The sequence below is a fragment of the Leptopilina boulardi genome, unplaced genomic scaffold (genome assembly GCF_019393585.1).
Source record: "Leptopilina boulardi isolate dan_hultmark-lab unplaced genomic scaffold, ZJU_Lbou_2.1 LbouV2_121, whole genome shotgun sequence".
NCBI classification, from domain to species: domain Eukaryota; kingdom Metazoa; phylum Arthropoda; class Insecta; order Hymenoptera; family Figitidae; genus Leptopilina; species Leptopilina boulardi.
Window position 1 is genome coordinate 870,435 of NW_026137665.1, and position 15,404 is coordinate 885,838.

Here is a 15,404-nt window from a genome sequence, read left to right on the forward strand (position 1 = left end):
TTTAATTGATAGAATATTTATTTTCAATTTTTAAGATTATTAAATAAATTATAAATTATTAAACATATTTACATTTAAAAAATCACGAATTGTTAATACGTTGTTTTTTTTCCTTACAGTTTTCAATGCCACCTGAGGTTCTTAAGATAAAGTGCTCTTATCAACTAATTTTGTAATTTCCAGGAAAATTTTTTAAATATAGAATATAGTTGAGTGAGAATATGTTATGTTGCATGTTGGTTTCTCTTTTCTTTTTTGTAAGGTTTTTTATTCTTAATATTGATTGTTATAAAGTATTGAGGAAATCCATTGTTTTTTAAAATTGTTTCTATTTTTTTTTAAATTCCTTTCATGAAATTGTTTATTAGATAGTTTTATCGCCCTATCTTCTAAATTGTGAACAAAATTTATTTTGTATGCTTTTAATTTTTTTGTATCGAGCTAATGTCACTGTTCTTTTCTTTTCTCCGCATCATCAATATTTTTTATTTTTTAGTAGAACGTCAAAAATTTCACAAGTTGGAAATAGAACCTTATCTTTGAGGTTGGATTAAGATGTGGAGATCAACTTGTACATTTGCATAAATAAATGTAAGTTTGGGTAATCATTAGCCCAAGATTCCCTCATTATTCCAAGGAAGCACTATAAAAATATAGGAACGAATTATGAAACAAAATATGTCATAAGTAGAGTCAATTTATAATTAACTTTGATTTCATACGATCTTGTGTCTTCCACTTCTGATTTTTTTTTTGTTTATAATCCTGAGTGATATACATTTGTAACGCCCATTGCCTGATAAATCTAATTCCTCGGATCAATTTAAAATTTCTTCTTTTGTCTCGGCGTGTTTTCCCCGCAGCTCTTGTATCTTTCTTTTGAGTACTTTTCTCTAGACAATTAATTGTAATTAATTATATTAGAAAAAAATATTTAGTTATATAATTTTATTCTATACTTACAGTTTTAACCAACCGTAGTTCTTTTCTTTTTGCATTTTTACATTTCTCTCTTAATTTCTTATTTTTCATTCTCAGTTTTGCTATAATATCCGCTACTTCAATCTTGTTTTGCATTCTTTTTCGATGTTTCGCACATTCTTCGCAAAATATAAATTTACGACCTCTGCTGCTTTCTTTTTGAATAATAAATCCAAAACATTTGTCTGATCTGTAGAAATAATATATAATTAATATTAAAATTTGTGAAAAGACAAAAAAAAAAAAAGAAACAATTTTTTTCACAAACTAGCCTTTCAGTTTCCCCACATGGAATAACTTTGTCAACTTCCTTTAATAATGCAACCACATCATTGACATTATTCACTGTTTGAAAATTTGGTATTTCCACTTTTTTTCTACCTAAAAGGATCTAAAAATATAAATAATTGTATTATAAATTAATTTCATAAAAAGTAAAATATTTTGATAAAAAAATTATATTTACATTTACTGTTTTGTCATCATTTACTCTTACTATTTTTGAGCAATCATCGAAATTATAACTATACGATGTCCATTGAATAAATTTTTCCACAGAGTTTACAAACCAATTTTTCGATGGTAATGGAATTTTGTCAGAAAAATTCATCATTTCTTTAAAATCTACTTCCTCTCCTTTAAGCAATAAAAATGATTCATTATTTTTAATAACATTTTTTTGATGATTTTTTTCTATTTCCTTTTGAGATGCTTCATACGTTTCTTTACAAGTTAAAGTTGAAAAAAATTTTGGAATCGCTCCTTTTCTTAACATTGGTCTCTCTCGTTTTAAACGATATTCACTTCCATCAGGCATTTTTGTAACAAAATCAGTTATGATGTCATCTTTTTCAAAATGAAGTTCACAAATTCTATGTTTCTTCAACAAATTCTCACCTCCAGGAATTGCTTTCTTCCACTCGCATAATATTTCCTCCTACAATAAATAAATTTAAATAATTATATTAAGGTCACGTGATTCTTTTGATTTAGTATGTAAATATTTTTCTGAGGGTTTTTTTTTCGCAAAATACTTGATAAATTGTGCTAAAATTTTTTTAAGTCAAAAATGTGCCAGAGTATATTAATATTTTCAGGATGTCTAACAACTGTTAGGAAAAAAATTCCCTTACTTTTCCCTGACCTAAATTAAACTAAAAAAAATTTATTTTGATCAAATAAAATTTATTTTTGATACAATTAAATTATTTACCACAAATTTCATATGTATTTGAACCAAATAAATAATATTTGGTAAAAAATAAAATATTTAAGTGAAATAAATAAACTAATTGTGGGCGTATTTAAATATTCTCAACATTTAATTTAAAAGAAATTTTTGCGGCGTCAAATTTTAAATTATCAAATTTTTATTTAATAAAATTATATAAAGGCAGATTTTCTAGTACATCGAATTTCAATTTAATGGAATTTATGTCAAGAAAAATTGTATAAAGAAAAAATTTTTTAATAGAATTGTTATTTTAGTAAATTTCAATTTATCAAACTATTTACTTAACAAAATTGTCATTAAATAAATCCACAATTAACAGAATTTCTATTTTTAAAAATTCATTATTATAACAAAGTTTTTATTAAAGAAAATTTTAATTCGAACTAATTCTCATTTAACAGAATTATCATTTAAGAAAAATTCTACTTAGTTCTTTTTTTGTTAAATTTTTATAGACATAAATTTCGTTAAATTGAAATTATATTAATTTAAAATTAAAAAAAAGTATTAGAAAAAATGCTTTATAAGAAATCTGCTAAATAGAAATTAAATCGAATTTTAGTTAAATGTAAATTGAAAATTTTGCATAATATAAAATCCACTTTATACAATTTTGCTAAATAGAAATTCGATAATTTAATATTCGACGCTGTAAAAATTTTTATAAATTAAATGTGAGTATTAGCATTAAATAATAAATTATTCGTATATTAATGAATAATTTACTTTATTTGTAGTTGAACCGATAAAATAAAATTTGTATCAAATAATTTTTATTTAAAAAAAAAAACAAAAATTTCACTGAAAAAAATTAATTAATTGTTATCCAAGTTTAAAAAATCATTTACTAGATTCAATAAATAGTAGTAAATAATTATTTACTTAATGAATATAAGATATATCACATGTTAAACTTTTTAATTTGCATTTTCTCTGGGAAAAAAGTAAAAAAAAAATTGAAACTAATAGTTACTTTAATTTATTTATAAAAAAATTTCAGAAAATTAAAAAAATTCCTTGACTTTTCCCTGACCGTTAGACACCCTAATTTTGTAAAAAAAAAATTTATTTTTACAAAATTGCATATTTAGGGAAACAACAAAAATTGTATTGCCCATGTATTGAATTTTCCTCAAATATGCAATTTTTTAAAAATAAATTTTTTTTTTATAAAATATTAATATTCTTTCACATTCCTTACGAAAAATGATTATGTGCATAATTATTGGGATAATTACTGAAATAATTATACGGAATTAAATACTGGAAACTCCAGTAATTTCTTTTTGCGAAATATATTTTTTTTGGTAGAAAAAAAATTTTTTTTTTTTTAATTTCAATGGAATCGTAATTTTATGTTAAATATTTTCCTATGCATTTAATTTACAATAAAAAAAAAAACTATTGCGCAGATCTAGCATTTATATAGAAACTTTCTGCGCAACAAGTAAATTTTTGGCAAATGTTTTGCGAAAAAAATTACTATAGTATTTCCAGTAGTTATTCTAATAATTATTTTTCATAAAATATAACAGCGATTCTTTTAATACTATTTTTAAGTTCTCCACAAAATTTTAGTTCAATTTATCAAATATTTTGTGAGATAAAACTGCGGAGAATATATATATTTATACATATGTGAAATCACAACAATTACATAACCTTAAAAGACACTTTATTAAAAATTTGTTTATACTCAAAACAATCATTTACATAATAAAAAAAGGCGTAAAGTATACAATATTGAGGTTATTTTAACAAATAATATATATATATATATATATGTTTTTTCACACATTTATTTTGCATACTTTTGTATTTTAAAATAACAAAATGTTTTACATTTACATATATACTTACGGAAACGGGCGAGAATAAATGTTTTTTGTAATTTTCATTACAATTCTTCTTCATGTACCCTGACGTGGTACAACCTTTTACAAAACAACTCATTTATATTTTTTTTTATTTACATATTTCACCTACGATTACGAATTAAATCTTTACGATTAACCGGTGTTTTAAAACGTGCTCAATAGTGCTACAAACGCTACAAACACAACAAAGACAAAACGATAAACCACGTGATCTGTAATATTTCGTTTTCCCGCTAGGGTTGTTAGTATCGTTATATGATAATTCATTAATTGAGTCCAAGTCTCCAAGTGGTTTGCGCGTAGCACTTAATTCGGATTTCTGCGCATAGCTGCGTCACTGTCAAGGGAAATTTAGCGCAGATATTTCTTTTATCGACACATAAATGTTGTACATGTCGATAAAAGAAATATCTGCGTTAAATTACCACTTGATTTTCACAATGACGTCACAATACAAAATAATAAAAAAAAAATAACAGAAAGTACATAATTAATAAAAAATATAATAACAATAATAAAATATTCATTAAACTAGGTAATTAAAATAAATACATTTTTTAAATAATTAATAATATCGAAATTTTGCAACTTTTGTTTAATATATTATTTATATCTTTTGTTTAAAAATAAACTTTGAAAGTTAAATATTATTATTTAAAAATTGCGCCATGTAAGTTTTATTAATGACATGCGCGAATGTTTGGAATAAGGTTATTCAAGTTGGGTGGGGGAAAGCCAAGATGGATGATGGCTGGTGCACCTATCAGCCTATCAGCATTCATTCCCACGAGAAATTTCTCGTGGGAATGAATGCTGATAGGCTGATAGGTGCACCAGCAAGCAACCATCTTGGATTTCCCCCACCCAACTTGAATAACCTTATTTTCCAAAACAGTAATGTACCTCCATTTTAGGAACCCGCGCGTTCAAGAAATAGTTTCCATTTGTTTTGCCTCTTGCGTCGTTTTGACTTTCCAATTCTATATACTATAATAGTATATTATATTACTTATTGAAATTTCTCAAAGGTACTAGAATTTATTGTAATTGTTCAAATGACAAATAGAAAAAAAAGTTTTTATTTATTTATTTTTTTTTTCAATAATTTTCGTTTCATGTGCGATTAAAAATAATGTTAAACATCACGAAACTATATTCTCATTGGCTGTGTGTGATTTCATGTAAAATGTTGTTTTATTTATATTAAAAATATAAGCAGCAACAACAAACTAAGATTGTGGTGTTAATATTTAACATTATAGTCGAATTATTCTAATCATCGTTCATCGATACAAATAATTGGAGGAGAAAAAAAAAGGAATTAATTTAAGTAAGTACTATTACGACATTGCGATACAAAATGTAATTTTTAGGTTAACTGCGGTGGCTTAATATTAAAACACGACGTGGCTGTTATTTTCGACAATTGTTTTCATATTTAATTAGTCCAAAGTTAAAATAAAGTATAGTTAATTAGGATTTGTTTTCTTTGAAAGTTTATATTTGTTAAAGAGAAATAATTCTCTTTGGAATTGTCGTGTTTGCTGTTTAAAAAAAAAAAAGTAGTTTTCGTTTGTGGTTCACTTTTTATGGTTATTTAGTAAAATTTTCGTAAAAAAAAATACAATCATCGTCTCGGAAGATAAATTTCCTTTGTTTTTAGGAACAAAAAAAATATATAAAAAAAAAAAAAAAATGATTGAAAAAGTTGCGCAATTATCTCAATTCAAACGCATACTGAGGGATTTTCCTCAGGGCATGAAGTATTGTTTTGCTTATGGTTCTGGAGCGTTTAAACAAAAAAATGAACCATCAAATAATATGTTGGATTTAATATTTGTTGTACGTAATTCAAAACATTGGCATGGAGAAAATATACGACGTAATCCAACTCATTATGCTCAACCATTAAGAATTTTGGGCTTTAAAGCAATTGCACGACTACAAGAGACATGGGGTGCAAAAGTTTACTACAATACACTTATTAAAACTGCTGAAGGTCGTATTATTAAATATGGAGTTATTTCAGAAATGTCATTTGTTGAAGATTTATTGGATTGGAATTTTCTTTATTTAGCTGGACGATTGCATAAACCAGTATTAAAATTAATTGAACCTGATGAAAATTCAAATTTAAATACAGTTGTTTTACAAAATTTACATTCAGCAGTACATGCTGCTTTACTATTATTGCCTGAACATTTTAGTGAAATTGAATTTTACAAAACAATTGTTGGTTTATCATATAATGGTGATTTTCGTATGACATTTGGTGAGGATAGAAATAAAATAAAAAATATTGTTATTCCACAATTGAAAAATTTTCGTCAACTTTATTCGCCAATATTAAAATTTTTTGATAAATATGTTGAAATTCCATTATCAGAAGATGATCCAACAATGTGTAGACAAGATATTGGACCAGCAACTCGTATACATCATTTAAATCAATTGCCACGAACACCACAGAGAATGTTAGTTAGAGCATGGTCACAGGGGCCAAGAATAAAAGATTCTGAGGATTGTCTACGTGCACTTGCACATGATCCTGATTGTAGTGAAATTGTTTATAATTGTTTAAGGCGAATTGTTTGGAATTCAAGTGTATCACAAAGTTTAAAGGGAATTTTAACAGCTGGTATTTATAAATCATTGAAATATAGTGGTGCTAAAATTTTTAAAATGATGTCAACTGAGAAAAAAAATGAAATTAAACAATTTCCCATTATTTCATCAACTGAATTGAATAATGTGAAAAATTTACAAAATTCAATTACAAAGAATATTGAGGAGAAAAAAATGGATAATAATAATAATAATGTGGAGAAAAAAGACTCTGCAAAATATTTAGAACAGTAATTGTTTGTTATTTTAGTAGCTTTCTCTAAAACTTGATGCCTAACACTAAATATTTCTTTTTTTTTTAATATATAATTACATTAATATTTTATTATTTACTTAAGTAATTTGATTCATTTGATTCATTATTTATTTTAATACAAAAATTATAACGAAGTACGTAACGTTTATGATAAACGATTTTTTAGAGAAATAATTTTTTAAAATGAACGAAGCTAACGCAACGTTTATGATAAACGATTTTTAAAGAATATAATTTTTTAAAATGAAAAATTCTATAATTTTTTTCCTAAAAAATATTTTTTGTAGTTTTCATTAATCAACAAATTATAAAAAAAATATTTTTTAGGCAAAAAATTATAGAATTTTTCATTTTAAAAAATTATTTGCTAAAAATCGTTTATCATTAACGTTGCGTACTTCAGCTTCGTTAAAATGAAAAATTCTATAATTTTTTGCTCAAAAAAATATATTTTTATAATTTGTTGATTAATGAAATTTATTTAATTTACAAGAAATATTTTTTAGGCAAAAAATTATAGAATTTTTCATTTTAAAAAATTATTTCTTTAAAAATTTTTTATCATAAACGTTGCGTACTTTAGCTTCGTAAATTATAAAAATTATTTGAAATGTTTTGTGATAGGTAGCACGTTTAATTTATTTTTATTTTCATCAATTTTGGTAAAAAAAAAAAAAAAAAATACTAAAGATCTTTAAAATTGAAACTTCTGTAAAGTTTGCTGTTTGTTGTTTTAAATCAATACCAAAAAGATGAACATAGATATAATATATTTGACCATAGGATGAAAGATACATAAAATATTCATTATGTATCGATTTTTCTTTCTTATAGCATTTCATCAGTTTCACTATTTACTCTTTCCACTATTATTAATCTGATATTTCTCAAGATTCATATTTATTTATTTAATTCAAAATCCGACAATTCATTTGAACCATATCCATAGTCACGAAAACTTAATATTAAAACTTTAAAAAATAACATAATTTAAATATTGATAATAATAATAATAATAATAATAATAATAATAATAATAATAATATATGCTAATTAAAAAAAATTAAATCTTCAAAAAAAAAACTTTACAGATAGTTTGAACGTTTCTTTTTGAAATCGAATTATAAATACTTGTAAGAAGTTAATAACGCCATTTTGTTTTTTATTTTAATTTTTAATTAATTTTGTTCTAATTTATGCAGTAAAAATATTTTTTTTTGAACAAATATTACTTAAAACTCAAATAAATAAAAAAATACTCACTTTTTCAACCTCACAAATGCCACTTATGTGGAATTAAAAATAAAACAATTTTGCAAGACCAGAACAAAAAGAAATTCTTAGAATGTTTTTTAAAATCTTTAATAATAAAATATTACAAAATAAATAATTCAAATTTAAATTCAAAAGAAGATTTTTTAACCAAGAAATATTTAAAAAAAAATTTTTTTTTTTAGTTTTATGCTGAAATGTGCCTACTTGAACACAAAAAAATACAATTAAAACATTAAAGAAAAATTAAAATATTGTGAAAATAATTTAATTTTAAAATTCAAAAATAGATTTTTTTACACAAAAATATTTAAAAATTATAATAATTATTTTTCAAAATTTTTATTTTGTGATGAATTATGTTTGCTGAGTACAAAAAGTAAAAATTGTAACATTTACGAAAAATTCAAAATTTTTGAAAATAATTCTATTTTAAAATTTAAAAACATTTTTTTATATAGAAATATTCAAAAATTATTGTCAAAAATAAATTTTACGCTGAATTTAGCAAGTTTATTCAGAATTCAACAGAAAAATTAGATTTTGAAAAATAATACTTTTTAAATACATTTTTGAGTAAAAAAACTTATTTTTGAAAAATACAAATAAAATAAATTTAATTGATTTAACGTGAACGTTGGTGAAGTTTACAACGTTTATGATCAACGATTTAGTAGAAAAAATATTTTTATGTGCAAATTATTATAATTTTATCTCTAAACAAATTTTTATAACATTTCTCAATCAATAATTTTTAAAAGAAAATAATTTGAAAAAAATGTTTTTTTTTGAATTTATTGTAAATATTTTAATTGTTTCTTTTTGTGCTCGATTAGCACAATTTAAAACAAAATTTATTTTCGTAAAGAAATAATTTTTTGAATATTTCTGAGAAAAGAATGTTTCTTTGAATTTTAAATTGAATAATTTTGAAAAATTTCGAATTTTTCTCAAATGTTTTCATTGTTATATTTTGTGTTTGACTAGCAACATTCAGCATAAAATTTAGTTTGGAATATTTGTGGGTTGAAAAATCGTTTTTTAAAATTTAAGTTTGAAATTGGTTTGCAAAAAATTTATTATTAAAGATTTTGAAAATTATTATAAGAATTTATTTTTGCTCTTGCTATGACAAATTTTTTATGTTTAATTTCATATGAATGGCAGTTGTGAGCTTGAAAATGTTTTTTCTTTTATTTTTGAAATTTGAGTACTAATTATTATTATTATTACAAAAAAAAAAATTTTTTGCATCACTAATTAGCACAAAGTGTCACAAAAAATTACATTTTTTAAAAAACAAAATGGCGTTGGTTAACTTTTTCACGAAGCTAAAGTACGCAACGTTTATGATAAACAATTTTTAAAGAAATAATTTTTTAAAATAAAAAATTCTATAATTTTTTGCCTAAAAAATATTTCTTTTAGTTTTCATTAATCAACAAATTATAAAAACATATTTTTTAGGCAAAAAATTATAGAATTTTTCATTTAAAAAAATTAGTTTATCATAAACGTTGCGTACTTTAGCTTCGTACTTTTTGCACGTATTATAAACTTGAAATATAAAAATAATGTTACTATGTTTTTTTTCAGAAAAAAGTAAAAAATAATGACCACAATGGAATCGGATTCCGAAAGTCAAGACAGTGATGACGGACGTCGATTTCGATTTGAAGCTACTAGAAAAGATGCAACAACAATAATTTCCAAATATCGTGATTCACCATATTCTAGTCGTTTAGAGCAACAATCAAGATCTCCAGGACCATCATCGGAGAGAAATAGAAGGGATAATGAAAAATTTCTAAATCGTGGACGTGATTCTCGCTCTAGATACGATTCAAGACATTCCTCTAGAGATAGTGATTCAAAGGATCGTCGTGATCGGCATTCATTTCAAAAATATCTCAAGGATTCAAAAGATGCACACGATTCAAAACATTTGAAACAAAGGGACGATAAGGATTATAAAAATTTATCATTACAAAAAGATAGAGATGAATGTGACATAAAGAAAGAATCAAAAATTTCACGTTCCAATGAAAAAGATTTAAAAATACAACAAAGAGAATCAAGAAATTCACGTGATGGTAATAGAAAAAGATCACGTGATAGAAGTCGTAGTGATAGATCATCGAGTGATAGACATAAATTAAAATATCATGAAAAACATAAAAGTCATTCAAAAGACAAAGATCGTATTTTAGGAAAAAATGAAAAACACCAAAAAATTTCTAACGAGCCAAAATATGATAATGATAATAATTTATCAAAAACAAAAATTTCAACACAAAATTTATGTCGTGAATTTAACATATCAGATTTTGAAATTGTTTCCGATCTTGAAGAATTTTCATCCGATTGTTCAAATGACAGTAATAATGATAATAAAACAAAATTAAAAAAACGACATACAAAGCAACAAAATTTGGAATTAATTGACAATGAAATAGAGAGAAAAAAATTTAATGATGATCTGCAAAAGGTAAATTCAAGAAATGGTAATCATTCATCAAGTTCAAGTAATAATAATCCTAGTGCCTTTTCAGATTATTCATTAGAATCATCAAATAAAAAAATTCAAGACAATGAAAAAATGACAAATCGATTGACGTCGATTGAAACTGTTATTTCACGTGATTTTAGTTATAATGAAAAAATAATTAAATCAAATGAAAAAAATTCTGGTGATAATAATGAAGATATTAGTGATATTGATGAAGAAAATGAAAATAGAAAAATTGTAATTGGACCAATAATGCCATCTTCGAGTCAATCAACAATTCAAGATAATAATCTTTTGTCAAAAAAATGGGAAAAAATTTCTAAAAGTAAAAAGCATCAAAATGAAGAATTATTGGATCAGTCTTCTCAAAAAAGAACTATTGGACCTACTTTACCTCCTCATCTTTTAGTTAAAAAATTAGACAGTGATGATGATGACGATGATGATGATGTTTATGGACCTGTTTTACCATCTCATTTAACAAAAAAAGAAAAAACACAAAAAGTTTATGGTCCTACCTTGCCTAGTGAATTGAAGACCGACGATGTGTCTGCCGAATCTGATGATGATGATGTTATAGGACCTTTGCCTGCTGATCATTCGGCTCATAAAACAAGTATTGTGCAACAAAGTCTTGAATTGAGAGCACAACGAATTCAATACCAATTAATGACACAGGTAATTTATTTTCATTTTTGAAACATAATATTATAGAGATAGAAACTTTCTGCTAAAGCATAAAAGCAATAATTTTTCTCGAAATTTTTTCAATTTTATTTAATAAAATATAAATATAAAATATAAATAATAATAATTTAATAAATATAAATAAAATGCGACTTTTTCTACTTTTTTAACACTTAAAAAAAAAATTTTAACAAAATACGTTTTTTTTTTGTATACAATGCAGATCTTTTTCAAATCTTCTTTATTTCAAATAATTTAACAAATTTTTAACTAAAATACTTCACTATATTAATTATTTTTAATAATTTTAATGAAATTCTTCACAAATTCAATTATCTTCAATTATTTTTCAATTAAAATTTTTATGAAATTTATTGTTTATAATTTAAAAAAAAATTAGCAAATAAAATTACCAAAAATTTTTAATTCAAAGTCACTTGAAATTTAATTATTTGCAAAAATTTCAATTATTTTTAATGATTTTTATAATATTCTTCAAAAATTCAATTATCTGAAAGAATTTTTTAATTAAAATCTTTTGGAATTCTATTTTTTTATGTGATTTCTAATAAATTTTTCATCAACAAAAATTGTTAGAAATTTCTCTTATTATAATAATAATTATTGTTTGAAATTTAACACAATCTTTTGAAATTCAATTATTTTCAAAACTTTCAATTTAAAAACTTGTAAAATTTAATTATTTTTAAAATTTACCATCTAAAATTGTTTAAAATTTAATAATTTCAATTATAACTCTCTCCTGAAATTCAATTATTTTTAATGATTTTTATAATATTCGAAAATTCAACTATCTGAAATCATTTTTCACTTAAAAAGTTTTCAAATTATTGTATTTTTGTCTGCAAAGTCTAATCAATTTTTTTAGTGAAATCATAAAAAAATTTTAATTAAAAATCACTTGAAGTTCAATTAATTTCAAAAATCTAAATTATAAATCTTTGAAAATTCAATTACTTTTAAAAAATTGTTATCTAAAATTATTTGATAAATTATTTTTAGTTTGGTAAAATTTAATTATTGTCTGAAAATTAAGAAAATCTTTTGAAATTCAATTATTTCTAAAAATTTCAACATTTAACTCTTCCAAAATTATTATTTAAAAAAAAAAATTTATTTAAAAATCTGTAAAACTTGTTTCAGTTATGCCTGAAATTTATTTGACCATCAGAACTAAAAACTATGACAAAATTTTAAATTCAAATAAATTGCTTAAATCAGACTTGAAAAAATTATAAAAACTTTAAGAATTTCTTTTAGAAATTTGTCCTACTTAAATAAAATTTTGAAAATTTATCTTACAATTAGTTTGATTCTGAAATATTCGAAATAAATTTTCTTGAAAATATTCATTATAGAATTATTCTCATTACAGAATTAATAAAATGAATTTTAATATATAATAACATTAGTTATTTAAAATAAAATATTTGTTAACCAATTATAAATATTGTTAAAATAAAAAAATCGTTTTCTTCGACTTTTTTTTGGAATATAAATCGACTGAAATGTCTTCTTTTATGCCTTAAAGTCGATTTGAAGCCTGAAAATATTTTCTAATAAAAATTTCGTTCAATTAAATGAACACAAAAAAGAATTATTTTTTTTTTCTGTAAATTTCCCGCCAAATGAATTTTTACTTTTTCCGTTCTTTTCTATACGTAATTTTGACTAAAAGTACAAATATGGCACGACTTTTGCAATATTTTTAATAAGTGTGAAATAGCAAAAATTTCAATAAATAATATTCGAAAAAGTTTTCAGAAATTATTACAAAGTTATTAATTTTTCAAAATACAAAATATTTTTTTTAAAAAAACTTTCTTTTTGGTTAATTTTAGTTGAAAATTTTTATATCAGTTCTAATATTTTCTAAAAAAAAAAAAAAGTTCTATTAATTTAAACATTTTAATGTATAATATTACAAAATTATTGACTTTTTCAAAAATCAAAAAAATTTTTCAAAACATGAATTGAATTTATCTCTTTACCAAAAAAAAAAAAACTACTTAAATATAAACTTTTGATAAATTTTACGTAAATAAAAATGTTTTAAATAAAAAAAAATCAGATTTAAATTTAAAAAAATTGTTTTTTTTTTAAATTATTATTTTTATTTGCCTTGATTGACATTCATTAATAAATTTTTTTTAATCATCTCAGCGGACGAATAAAGAAAAAAAAAGAGAAGAATGGATGACAGAGTTACCTCCAGTTCAAGCTGTATCATTGGGACTGGGTCCTCGAAAATTCAAAACCCGAGATGGTCCAGATTTATCTGATAGATCCTCTTGGAGCGATACACCGGCAGATAAAATGCGAAAAAAACAGGAAAAGGTTAGTAAGATTTTGAATTTCAATTAATAAATTTGTTAATTCAAGTTCTATAAAAACATTTTTTTTCATTAAATTTTTTTTTTAATACTTTATTTAAAAAATATACACGTTTTTTTTAGGCTGAGGAACAATTAGCAGCCTTAGCTACTGAACAGGAACCAATTAAAGAATTCTTTGTAAAAGAAGAGTCTTCTGAAAAGTCAAAGAAACGACATAAATCATTATTGGAAATACATCAAAAGAAATTGAAAAAGAAAAAGAAGGTAAAATTATTTTTCTTAGACTATTAATTATTACAGTTCATTTTTAGTTAATTAATTACTATTAAATTATTACATATTATATTTTACATGTAAATTGTATAATTTTTCTTCATTTTTTTTTTTTTTTAGAAAGAAGAAAAAGAGGCTAGGGAAAAAAATAAATCTACAAGACGACCATTCGATCGTGATGTTGATTTAGAATCCAATAGATTTGATGAAGCTCAAAAGAAACATATTTTTATGAAGGCCCAATTGCTTGACGACAGATTCACTCGAGGAAAAATGTAAGACTTTAATTTTTGAAAAATAGCAATTTAATTTAAAAATTACAAAATGAGACAATTTAGAATTTTTGACGAGTACAAAGAAAGAGATAGAGAGAAAGTGAGAAAAAAAATAGTGAATTGGACAAAAAAGGAAAATTCAAAAATTAAATTTTGTTAAATCAGAGAGAAACTGTAAAATAATTTAATGTATAAAACAAAACTTTGATTTTTTCTTGAGAAAGTCTTACTGTTATTAAAATTTTTTTTCTGTAACATATTGAATGGTATTTAGGATTTTGTATCGAATAAAGCAAATATATATTTGCAAAAAAAATTTATTTTATATTTAAATTCGACTTTTGATATTATTTTTTTATAATTAACGATGTTTGTTAGTTTTGAAAGAAATTCAATTCTTTTTTTTTTCTACGAATAACGTGAGACTGAAACCCTCTTGAAAAATCACAATTAGAAGAAAAGATTCTTTTAAATTCAAAAACCAATATTGCCGATTAATGTACAGTACATAAATAATATATATGTAATTTTTTGTACACAATTCATAAAGAATATTTGCATCCCAAAAATTTCACTATTTACGAAGCGATTTTCTAAGTTAATGTTAAAAAAAAAGGAAAAATTCATTCTTTACGATCTACATACACATGTAGTACGAAAAAATTACTAGTAAACTATTTTACTATATTTATATTATAATTAATAATTTAATACAAAATTAATAAAATTCTTCGAATGTAATTAATTGAAATTTAAGTAATTCATTTTTTTTGTAAATAAATTTAAATTTAATTCTCTAAATATTTGAGAATTATACACTTATAAGAATTAGTACAATTTTTAGAATTAAAAAAAAAAAAAAAAAAAAAATTAAAATTAGGAAGCGATATAATTATAATTAATAGGTTTTGAAATTTACCCGTATCTCTTTTTTTAGATTCACAATTTATTTTACTTTTTGTTTAAGTGTGGATCTTTTTTATATTTTGTGAAAACAATTAAATATTGTTCATTTGAAAAAGTGTTGCATCTTATATATATATATATACCTTATAATT

The 15,404-nt window shown here is 22.6% G+C and overlaps 2 protein-coding genes across 3 annotated transcripts; one reads left to right on the top strand and one right to left on the bottom strand.

The window, feature by feature from the left end:
• Positions 1-733: 733 nt before the first annotated feature.
• LOC127285796 (uncharacterized) lies at positions 734-4,291 on the bottom strand. Its single transcript, XM_051311980.1, has 5 exons — positions 4,076-4,291; positions 1,448-1,918; positions 1,254-1,372; positions 964-1,171; positions 734-893 (listed from the first exon to the last, which is right to left on the bottom strand). Exons 1-5 carry the CDS (start codon positions 4,166-4,168, stop codon positions 819-821), a joined length of 966 nt encoding a protein of 321 aa, XP_051167937.1. The 5' UTR covers positions 4,169-4,291; the 3' UTR covers positions 734-818.
• A 723-nt stretch (positions 4,292-5,014) lies between these two features.
• Positions 5,015-15,367, top strand: LOC127285755 (uncharacterized protein DDB_G0283697). Of its 2 annotated transcripts, none has more exons than XM_051311929.1 (5): positions 5,015-5,422; positions 9,842-11,432; positions 13,626-13,799; positions 13,919-14,062; positions 14,192-15,367. In XM_051311929.1, exons 2-5 carry the CDS (start codon positions 9,858-9,860, stop codon positions 14,348-14,350), a joined length of 2,052 nt encoding a protein of 683 aa, XP_051167886.1. In that variant the 5' UTR covers positions 5,015-5,422; positions 9,842-9,857; the 3' UTR covers positions 14,351-15,367. The 2 variants fall into 2 exon arrangements, with proteins under 2 accessions (XP_051167886.1, XP_051167895.1); XM_051311938.1 differs by lacking the exon at positions 5,015-5,422 and adding an exon at positions 6,798-6,947.
• The last annotated feature ends 37 nt before the right edge of the window (positions 15,368-15,404 follow it).

Bases quoted from the DNA above. Each gene is read 5' to 3' on its own strand.
- LOC127285796 (XM_051311980.1), bottom strand. From the start codon at position 4,168: ATGAGTTGTTTTGTAAAAGGTTGTACCACGTCAGGGTACATGAAGAAG. The intron at 1,919-4,075 runs GTAAGTATATAT...TATTTATTGTAG, and splicing joins ATTTATTCTCGCCCGTTTCC to GAGGAAATATTATGCGAGTG. The intron at 1,373-1,447 runs GTAAATATAATT...TTATATTTTTAG, and splicing joins ATGATGACAAAACAGTAAAT to ATCCTTTTAGGTAGAAAAAA.
- LOC127285755 (XM_051311929.1), top strand. From the start codon at position 9,858: ATGACCACAATGGAATCGGATTCCGAAAGTCAAGACAGTGATGACGGA. The intron at 11,433-13,625 runs GTAATTTATTTT...TAATCATCTCAG, and splicing joins AATACCAATTAATGACACAG to CGGACGAATAAAGAAAAAAA. The intron at 14,063-14,191 runs GTAAAATTATTT...TTTTTTTTTTAG, and splicing joins AATTGAAAAAGAAAAAGAAG to AAAGAAGAAAAAGAGGCTAG.